Source organism: Girardinichthys multiradiatus, chromosome X, assembly GCF_021462225.1.
Source record: "Girardinichthys multiradiatus isolate DD_20200921_A chromosome X, DD_fGirMul_XY1, whole genome shotgun sequence".
NCBI classification, from domain to species: domain Eukaryota; kingdom Metazoa; phylum Chordata; class Actinopteri; order Cyprinodontiformes; family Goodeidae; genus Girardinichthys; species Girardinichthys multiradiatus.
The window spans coordinates 22,773,975-22,785,494 of NC_061817.1; the positions used below are offsets into that span (position 1 = coordinate 22,773,975).

Sequence of the window (11,520 nt, forward strand, 5' to 3'; positions counted from 1 at the left end):
TAGAGTCTGGCTGGATGTTTCACTTCCCTCGAAGGCCTCTGTGTAGATCTGTAGAGCCGCATTGTGCTCCGAGACTTGAGGGAACACAGGGCTATGAGTGAATCTACTTAACACTCATTCATTTTACAAAACACTATCTCAGCTGCAGCCACATCATCCCCACCCTTTGTCTCAAGGTCTCCTTCTCTAACCAGCAAGCCTCTCCACTTAGTGCAGCTCATCAATGCCTCCTCTCTGTTTACAGTAGGGATGGATGTGTGCCGATTTGATTTTAGGAGACAAAATATAAATGATGCAAGGCATTTCATTGCCACCATAGAAAAAGGAAGGCTGAGTATATATTGGGGTTAAAAGGCCAAACTGTTTAACTTTTGTTGATGGCAGCAATAGGTAGGCAGAGCAGGGGCTCAAACTTCCCAGGAAATGGTGTCTTAGGAGAAGCGTGATATAGGAGCCTAAATTAAATGGCCTTATTTTACCCAGGAGCTAACTGCCAAGGCCCTGGCACACACTGCTCCTTAGTTCAACAAACTCATCAGGTGTTTTTATACGAGCCATGTGGGCAGATGCCCAGGACGGCATTAGAAAGGAGGACACAAGATAGAAAAAAAGCTAGAACTTACTAGTCAGCTGTGCCCTGAACAAGTTTTCGATTCCCTTTAAGCACATGCAGTCACTAAGGAGATGGCAACCCATGTGTTCAGTAATTGTCACTTACTTGCTGATGACAAAAGGAAGACTAGCTTGTGTGACTTTTGTAGCACTTCCCTGCATTTTATTGCGCTCCAGAATCTCATTACCGCCTTTTTAAAATCGGTCAAGGTAGGCAGAAGGAGGGGCTAACCCAAGGTGTCATTTATAGGAGAAGCACCACTCTTCATCATGATACGACATGTTTCTCCAGTAGGGAGCCATTACTGAAACTGCACTGCTTTTGATCTGCTAAGAACACTTGTGAACAAAGCTGAAGTTGAAAACAACATTACCCAATAATGCCGCTCAATTCCTTTAATCGAACAACATTTTTTAGAAGTTAACAACCTGACAATAGTTCATGAAAACATAGGGAATAAAATACTTTGCTATAGCTTAACTAGCCTCATTTGCTGTGGTCAAGGTCAAATGTACCAGGTGTTACAGTGAGCTTCAGGAATATATTGTACCATTTGCAAATTGACAGCACAGCCTGATGGGACGACATTCACCTGGTTGATGGGTGAAAGTGAGTGTTGTGATTCTCCCAGTTTCTTTAAAAACTTCTTAGTGCAAATCCCTAAGCACCAACATTAAAACAAAAGACAAAAGTTGCATCATCTAATTCAAAATTTGAATACTTTGCAACCAGTGTCATTATTTATCAGGCTTTGTCCAGAAGGTTTTAAAAAAAGGTACAACCTTATAGCCTTAGACAAAAACTGTCTTCTGCATCATATATAACCCAATGCCTAGGGTTCTTTTCTTTTTAATATCAGTCATAAAATGCTTTCGCCTTTTCTACTCCCTTGTTGCATCATCGTAAATAAGCACAGTCATGACAGTTTCATTATAGGCAATCAATATGATTTCCAGTGATAAAAATGTTTGGCCGGGCAGATGTTCGCTGTGTTCGGGGGCCAGAATAACACCGGGTTGGTGTATGGAGATATGTCCAGGCAGAATTACTAACATTAATCACTTAAGCCAAGGAGATTATACATTCTTCCTTAATTAGAAATACCCCTCAGGCCAAAAAAAGAAGAGAGTGGTGTGAGAGGAGGTGTTACAGCTGTCCAGTAAGCTTTAATGGGCTGAAGGAAAGATTGTATATTTTGAGACAACTGGTTACTGACGATGCTGCCCAATAATTATGCAAACGAGCTGTCACAAGCTCTAATGAATAAAAGCGTTTCAAAGATCATCAAAGTAGAGGAGGCCTTCTTATGATTTAATTAATTCCTCCCAACTTTGAGCTACAGTCTGGAAGCTTCACAGCATGCATACCAAACAGCACAACTCCCAAGAAGCATAAAAATGTGTCGAAACACCTTGGAACAGAGGGCGAAGTATGCACAGATACAATAGCACATCCTGAACAAATTTTGCATCTTAACTAAAGAGATTTGACAGTTTTCAAACAGACACTGTGTCTGCAGGGTGAAGCCAAGCAGACAGTCTCCTTTTTTAAGACAGCAGCAGCTGCCATGTGTGGAAAAGGTGGCATGATTTAACAGCGGTAAAGGTTAAGACTATAAAAGTCCACAGAGGAAAAAGAACCAAACTTACCAAGAATGTCTGAAGTAAGTCACAATGGACCAGAATAACTTGATACCTGTCTGATCTCATTAAAACATCCAATACTAATCTGTAGTTCTTTATTCTTTGAATAAAGGGTTAAAATGAGAAAATAAGAATGACTGTGAGAATTTTATATCGTGACACACAATCAGCCAACAAATGACTAGAAGCAACGATTGCTTGAAAGAAGAGAACAATGTTGACTCTTATCTGCAGCATAATACAGTTAATCTGACATTTCCTCCAGAGGCATAACATTAACCAGGGGCCATTACTCTGCATTTAGCACAAAAGGAAAAACAGACAGGCAGTTTCCAGAGAAAACTGCGGTAAATATAGCTGACTATTCCAGTAAAAATGTCTGAATTCAGAAGTACACGAGAGTACAAGAGAAATATTCACAAAGAGTATATGGACAGTTTTAGAAGTTTTAGAAGAGGGTCATATAACTTTAAAAGGTCAAAGTATAACATGATCCCATTTATGTTATCCAAAAACAAAAAAGCAACATCCTTCTGCTACTAAAATAATACACTATTATAGTTATAATAATGCTAACTGCCCCATTTGGTTAGTATTATTTTGATTTAGATATATAGACTTCAGCAAAAACATAGAACAGATACCCACTAAATTTGGTAGAAGTTCAGTAGATTTCAACTAAGCCCAGTAGAACAAGCCGATGTTAGCTTGTTATTGTAAAGGCTATCTGCTCAGGAACCCAGCCAGCAATTGCCTGCTTAACAGACATCCAACGAATAGCTTGCCAACTGCAGTTTTAAATCATTAAGTTAATAACATCTCTGGGGATTTGTTTGCAACCAGAAATATTTCAAATTTTTGTCTTTCTGGTAAGCCTTTAGGAGATTTTTTTCAGCCATCTGACCAGCGGTGTCAGAAACTGGTAGGAGAACGACGGCACTGCATCACTCTAGTCAAAAATTTCAGTCATGATGACACTTTCTCATGAAAAAGAGACACCAGAACGTTATTTTGCTGCTTTGAAACAAATTTTTTAAAACCTTGGTAGAACTTGAACGAGCCCATGACTACACCTGAACTGTAAATAGAAAATAGAAAAATAATTTCTCCACTTTAGGTCATTCAAACTTTTGTTAGGGCTGTTGCATGAAAAAAATACAGCAATAACCTGTTTAATAGTATTTTTCTAAATTATTTTACCATTCATTTCTTTTATTTAATCCATCTTTTCAGTTTGCTGGACTCCACTATCATTTTCAGCATAAATGAATGATGCCGCATCAACAGTAACTGATGCAGTATCATCAGTGACTGCTAAAAAGTCATCAAACAATCTTATTTACAATAGCGCATAGTCAAGTCAATTTTTAACACTTTCTATATTGTAGAGCTTTCTATCCCAACGTATGAGTGTGAGGGGTCTCACGAGAAACCATGCATCCTTACACATGCTCCTAAAATCAATAAGAATCACCAGTTCACCAAATATGAATGTCACAAAACACAGGAAGCAGCATCAGCCAATGCAGTCTCTGTTTTACTGTGAATAACATTGCAAAGAGTGAAAATCAGTTATGAAAAACCGAGGTTCCTAAGAGCAAAATAATCTGAATGGACTGATATAGTTTTGTCAGTCTTGTATACAAAAACAAGACATTTTTTTAAATTGGGTGCATAAAAAAAAAAAATCACATAACCTGAGGTCTGTGGTTCAGCACATTTCTATCAGTTACTGAAGCCTCAGTTCAGAGCTGAGAGGATAACAGAACGCAGCTGTAACCTTCAATTTACCACATGTAGTTAACCTTTTTATGATGTGCAGAAAACAAATCTGTTGCTTCAGTCTGGGGTAACTCTACTGAGTGTCACAACACAAGGACTTCAAAAATGCATAAAGAGACAGCTATGCAGGACAAGGACTGTAGCCAGCTGGGACGCTGCAAAGTTGCCCAAGCGATTTACACAGAGTGAGCCAGACAGCACATAGACTTTTCCAGCTTTGGCGAATAACCACCTCGTGACTGCCAGTTTTCTCACTGGCACAGAAAACCTACAGGGAGTGAATAAATCGTCAGAAGGATGCTAAATAAATGATGAAAGCAGAAGAAATCAGGAATAAAAAGAGGTGACAGGGGAGGAGGAGGGGTTGAATACACTACAGGTAACATTAATCCTTGAAAGGAAAGAAGGAGCTAGACCATGGGTAGAAGTGACTAATCAGAGTTGGGGAGGAAACACATTCATAACTCACTGCTGCTCTCTAGTAAACAACATCAAATTCACTCAGTCATGTTCCTTCCCTGGAACTGAAATGATTTTAAGGGAAATGTATTCCATCTGCAAAGAGTCAAGTGGTTATTTAAATAAACTGATAATTTATGGATCCCAAATTATTAATGTGCGCAAATGAATTGTTAATGTGCACAAATTGCACGTTCATTTTAATTCAGAAAATGAAGGCACCACAGTGAAACAAAAATGATCACGGCCGTTAATTTATAAAGGGCAAATAAAAACTATTTGAAACACCTTTAATTAGACGCTGTCACTTCCCTCGCGATTAGCAATAATGGATCAGCAAGCTTTAAAGGATGACAAGAGCCATTAAGCCCCCATCTAGTAACACTAAGGTGATTTGCATAGATGTATAAAACAAAACCCCTGCAGTCAAGCAGTTTGGGGGTGGGAGAAAGACAAAGGTAGATGGGTAAGGATGAGACTGCAGGAAAACCTCTGTTAGAAGAGGAGTCACTCAAAGCAATCCGTCAGGGTCAGGGAGAGGTTAAAAGAATGAACACTCTAAGGACGTCTGAAAGGGAACGTAATTGAGCGAGAGAACAAAGAATGTGCTGAGAGGAGGGAGGGTTGAGGAAAAGATGGCGTCTGAATGTGATACAGGCACATAGTGTAAACATCACAGAAAGGGCAGATAAACTCAAACCTTTGACAGCAGACCAGTACAAGGTGTAAAAAACATAACGCCTAACCCTGCGTCAACCTTGAAAATACACATTGTTCTGCTTTAGTATAGTACACATTAATACACCTGCAACATTAGATATAACATTTACAAGCAATTAACAGGAGCAATAGAGCTTGGGTTTCCTATGGTGATCTACTTTTTTCAATTTGACAGTTACTGTAAAAAAACAGTGACAGCCAAATAGGTAAAAAAAAAAACTAACCTTTGAGCTGATCAGCCACCACACTCTGTCCTATCCTCTCGTTGACCTGTCCATCTTCATGCTGGTATCGGTCATCCAGGAAGTCAAAAGTGGCCTGCGAAAGGTGGACTTTCCCTGCTACACCCAACTGTTCCATCAGATTGGCCAGATTGACATCATTCGACCAAACGTCAAACTTGAAGCGTTTCATCCCCAGGATGCCGCACAATATGGTGCCAGTGTGGACACCCACCCTCATGTTCACCATCTCCCTCTTCTCTTGGCGGAACTGCTCAATTGCCTGAATCATGCCCAGGCCCATCTCTACGCAGCAATAGGCATGGTCTGGTCTAGGTTCTGGACAGCCAGCCACACAATAGTAACAGTCCCCCAGAGTGCTGATCTTTTCACAGCCGGTGAGCTCACAGAGTCTGTCAAAACGTCCGAACAAGTCATTTAAAAGCCCAACAAGGGCATGAGCAGATTTGTTGGCAGACATTTTGGTAAAGCCTACAATATCTGCAAAGAGGATGCTGACGGGCTCCATTCGTTTCATGTTGAAGGGTCTGAAGATGATCTGACCTCTGGGAATTGAGGTTTTCTTGCGCTTGTTGTTTTTTGGGCTGGAAATGGCTGCAGCTGCACCACTGGTAGAGTAACGTTTACCACAATTATCACCAATTTCCTCATCGCCTTGCTTCATCAACTCATCTGCCACAATTCTCGGCATAACAGAGTGGATCATCCTCTCCTTCAGGGCTTTTTCCACTTCCAGATCTTTTCCGTGCATAATAGCTTGTCCGACTTTAAGAAAGGTGCTGCGTGAGCGCACTTCAGACATGACAAACAGGTGGATGCCAATAGCATGAGCGCAGAGATGAAGCAGGGCTTTGGCCGGACCCAACCAACTGAACATCTCCAACTCTGAGGAAAAAACCCAGCTCCAGCTCTCTCCCGCCTGGGTTGGGAGCAAACAGCCCAAGGTCTCAAACAAGACAGAGTACAGCAACCCAAGCATAAGAGACGCATAAAGACGAACATGCAGAACGCTGTACAGTAACAGTAGAACCTCAATACAGAGGGAGAAAGTGCCCACAGGAGAAATGCAGGGAAACTTATTAGAACCCCCAACTAACTTGTTGTTGGACTTGTTGTTTGTGGGCCCTATGCCATGGCTTTCCCCCCCATCAAATTCAGATGACCTGGAATCTGGGTCCCTGAATCCTAATGTCTGGATCTGAGGGGCCAGGGTCAATATGAAGGTTACAAAGATAAGTAGCAGAGAAGCCTGGTTGTAGCAGCGAGAATAAAGCTTGGTAAAAGTCAGTAGAAAGAGGAGAAGGCAGAAGATGAGGAAGGAAGCAGTTGGGAGGAGAAAAACAACTATGTCACAGCAGGAAGGATGGGCAGCAAAATACAACCCCCAGAGGAAACTGGCAGCCACCAGATAAAAGAGCACATAACGAAAGCGCCGCCGGGTCTGAGGGAAACATCGCTCTCTACAGGCCTCCTCCAGGATAGAAGAGTCAAACTTAGGGTCCCAGAAATGACCTGCTGACCTCTCGAATAGCTGGGGCATCCCCTTATTAGCACGGAAACTCTTCACCATGGGCCTCCTCACCCCAGACTCCCCTGAGCTGCAGCTAGATGAGATGCTGTACTTGCAGTGCTTGGTGCCCCCGATGAAGCCTCCTCCGATTGAACCCAGCGGCCCTCCTCCATGCCTGTGTTTGACACTGCTGCCAATTCGCACGGAGACGCCTCCATCTCCACTCGAGTCGCAGCTCACTTCTGTGTTGTGTGGCAGCAGTTTCTGATGCTGGGGAGATGCCATGTTGTCTATTGCTCTATCCAAAATGAAAACTACTATTAGAAGGCACCGTTAATTGTGAGAGAAATCTTGACAGGAAGGTAAGGCAAAGCATGTGGAAACAGTAGAAAATGATTTCAGTGCTCTGGTTGTAGCAATACCAGAAAACCATCCAAAGCTTTAGAGCAGTTCATAATAGCCCCTCTTGACGTCAATCCCTGCATTCCTCTACATTCCCGTCTGTTTAGACGCACTTGAGACTGCAAGGTTCACTTACTGCCTGCTCTGTTCCAGTCCAAACAGCCCACAGCTTGCTCCAGTCATTGGAAAATATTACACAAAACCATAAATCTATCCCAAAAGTAAAGGTTGGGAGGGGGAAATTGGTTTAGAAAACATTTTTATGTTGCGTTTTTTTGAAAACTTGTCAACACAGTGGGTACTTTAATGCCCGGTCCACATTCAGTCTCTTTCCCCCCTACTTCCTCAAGTTGTCTATAGAGAGTAATACTTCCTGCACAAAAGGCGCATGATTTGTTTACAGGACAGGGCAAAACTTCATGCAAAGTAACTCAGCCGCAGAGTTATGCGGTCTAGTACTTGTGATGAAATAAAGGGACGGTTCTTTTCCACACATAAGGCGATATGAGCGCAGAAAAACACACCAAGAGAGCTTTCAAACACATGCCACATGCTTTTTGCTGCAGGGCCTGATCCCAAATATTCTCACACACTTAGCCCCGTGTTTTCCTGACTTCCCACTCCGGTTTCTCCACGGCTGCTCCCTATCCGAACTCACAGGCGTCTCTGTTGGGAGCGGATCTTGCAGAGGTCCACGAGCATGTGTAAACGCAACCAATGGGGACGTTTGGATTTATTAAAAAAGCGTGTCTGTGGGTGACTCCTGCACAAACACGCTGCTTAAGGATATCCTGGGAGCACTTTTTAGTTCATCATCCTACCACATGTCACAAGTCCAGCGTGACAGTAAAATAAATCTCTATATATAGTCCAAATATCCACCTGGCAGCTGCGAAGAAGAAAAAAAAAACAAAACTGTAGCCTTGAGCGGAGAGCAAGAGTATTTTCTTTTGTCTGAAGTTTGCCTGCAAAAGCTGGGTCACCCTTCGCAAGAAGATGAAAAGCCTGCAGAGACCGAGTGGAGCTAATTAAAAGATCCCCACCTCCGCTCCACGCTCCCCTCCCCTTCCCTTCCACACCTCAGCCCCACAGGTTAAAAAGCAGAGCCCCGCCTCGATCCAACCACTTTAATTGAATCCGACTGGATCAGACAGGAGAGGTTTGTTTTCATACAGATCTACATCATTCCACTTTAACCCAAGACTAAAATGATACCAGAGCCTTTCCTTGAATCCCTCTGTAGTCCACGTTGCGATGAGAATATCTTCTCTCCGGGTTATCTGGCCATACTTGACACGATGGAGCAGCTGAAGCAACTGTGCTGTGGGCAAATCACAGAGGCAGCAGCCGCCACCATCTTCAGAGCGCTGACAGCCGCGACCGTGTGAGTGTGTGTGCAGGAGAGAGAGAAGTAAGCTGGAAAAATGTACGTCAACATAAGAAACAAACAACTTCCGCCTTTCCCTTTAACAATAACGTGGTCATCTTTCATTTCACAAAAGATTGTACTGCAAGGAAGTCCATAACTGTTAGGAAAAGTATGGGTGTTTTTCTACATGTCTTTGCAGATAAAATCACAATTAATTTGACTTGTATGTTTTATTCAGCCATCCTGAATCCATACATGGTAAACCCACCCTTTGCTGCAATTAAAGATGCAAGTCTTCTGGGGGGTGAGACTGAGATATCTGCTGATTCTTTAGAAAATTGTCAAAGCTTGGTAAATTGTTTTCTAAACTCACCCTGCTTTGTTGCTGTTTATTGTCTAATATTCTCTAACCAAGCCCTGAGGCCTTCGCAGAATAGCTGGATTTATACTGAGATTAATAAACTAACAGGTGGACACTAATTACTATTTAGATCAATTCTAGATGCAATGATTGCACTGGATTATATTTAGAGGTATCAGAGTGAAGGGAGGTGAATACAAATGTACGTCAAACTTTTAATATTAATAATGCTCTTGGACTGGATCGTAACAGTTATTTCTAAGGCTGCCTCACTTTCTGGTGATCTAGTTACTATGTTAGTATCCTGCTGCTCACATTGATGCTGATGCAGATTGAAAAGACAAGGCTCCAAGATAACTATGTTCTGGACCAATCTCCAGAACTGGGATCTGTTTCTGAATTGGTTGCCTGCTGACAGATCGTTGACTGACATGCAGCAATTTGGGCTTCTGAAAGTCAACACTGAGGGCAGAACTAACATCTTTTTATTGTCCTGCAAAACAAATTTTTGTCATTAAATGTTATTTCTTTGTTTTATTTTTTGTTTAATTTTATTTTTCAAGCTTCTGTCTCCCAGCAGGAATTAATTACAGGTGTTGCTGCTGTAATTACCCACCTAAAACTGAACAAATGAAATTATTTAACTTTGCAACACGTGATGTTCATTACACAGGTTTATTGTGAAACGGTCTGACTTCCGGTCTGATAATCACCACAAGCTTGACGGTGCTGTTTTGTCGTGTTAGGCGTCCAGAACCAGAGAAAATATGTGCGGAGTGCCGAGAGGGAGGGGTAGACTAAATGCATGTACCTGAGGGGAAAACAATAGCATCGGGATGATTTCAGTGACAAAGCCCCCCAATAAAGATGCGAGCATCTGCAATAGGCGGGCGTAATTAGATGGAAAGCACCAAGAGAAACAACACCAAAATGAATTTGAGGTGGATAATGAATGTGTGACAGCAGAACACAAAGGCAGACCAAGAAAACATAAGATGCTATAAGTGCATTGGGTTGGACAAAAACAAGACTCTCCAGTTTTATTGTTTCTTTCCTTATTCAGATGTTTAAATACTTATCAGAAGGCCTGTGCATTTTGTGCCTTCAAAGTCCAGTTTTACAGGCTGGGATTTGGACTCTTGAAAATGAACAGAATGTGTCCCTTTTGAGAATAATGAAGTGATTTGTGTCACATTTCAGTCGTTGTGTTACTAACAGTGTTGTGATTTGAGCAGAGGAAGAACTTGTTAACATGCAGCAAATGTTCACAAGAGCTCAATTGAATAAAACTGGAAAAGGTGTAATAAAATGAAAATAAGTACTTCAAGATTAAATTTGGATTTTCTCCACCGATTTATATTAGAAATCTGACACGATACATCTCTTCCTTTGTAGTCTTAGTAGTAGTTCTCTTAGCTCATTATATAATGTATAATCCTTTACATTGAGCTTTGCTGTATTTTGCTGAATCCTCCAGTCTCTTAATACACCTCAGATAATTCCCCAAACTGTAGTTTTCTTCATCCGTATCAATAAACTCTTTTGATCATAGTGCCTTTCAGAACCTTCTTATGCCTCATCATGGTGCCATGCTTTTACTCTTGTCCATTGGTTCTTCTTTATGCCTTAAATAGTTTTCTTCGTGTAACTAGCACTTTTAGGTCTTGTCTTCAGCCATCCAAGCAGTGCTGTTCCAGATAAACTAAATCTAATTGATCTTTTCTTGCCTAAATATCTAAAAAGTTGGCTTGCATTTGCAATCAATCCCCCAAGTGAATATTTTGTACAACCACCTTTTTCTGCAATTACAGCTGCAAGTCTACTAGCTTTGCACATATAGACACTGCAGTTTACATCAGTTTTCCAGACTTGATGCACATTCTCAGTTAGCATTGTTTTGATTTAAACTAGTGGTTTCCAACATCTAAAACATGCAGGACTCTGGCCCTTGAGGACTAATACTAGACATTATTCCTCCACCACTATAATACTAGAAATCATGCCACTACCATTTGGACATCTGAAACAGGGGTTTCTCTATATATTATAGGGTGCAATTATAATTTTCTAAATGTTTTCCAATATTGTGGTGTAATACTAGGGTCTGAAACTCTAGGTCTCTGGATCTATTGTACTGCAATGTTCACATGCATATCTTCTTCAATGCTCCTGAATCAAATAATCAGCAAGATTCTGTAGTACTTACATTTATGCTGAGGTGGTGATTTAGTCATATTTGATTCAGGTGTGTTTGACAACTGAGAGTTACAGAACAAATCAAACACTTTAAACCCATGTTAAACCCTGTAACTGTGGAATAATCTCTTACTTTCAAACGAAGATTTAGATTTCTTTCAACTGAAACACTGGGCAGCAAAGCATTAGAAAGAAACACAGAAAAAGGTAAATAACCACAAAG

The 11,520-nt window shown here is 41.3% G+C and overlaps 1 protein-coding gene across 1 annotated transcript in view; it reads right to left on the reverse strand.

Moving 5' to 3' along the window:
- The window catches only part of LOC124862755 (adenylate cyclase type 9-like), a 65,897-nt gene extending 57,095 nt beyond the window's left edge, over positions 1-8,802 (reverse strand). Inside the window, exon 1 of the mRNA XM_047356863.1 lies at positions 5,442-8,802. Within this exon, the coding sequence (XP_047212819.1) occupies positions 5,442-7,254 (1,813 nt within the window). The 5' untranslated portion in view covers positions 7,255-8,802. The remainder of the gene's footprint in view (positions 1-5,441) is intronic.
- Between the last annotated feature and the right edge of the window lie 2,718 nt (positions 8,803-11,520).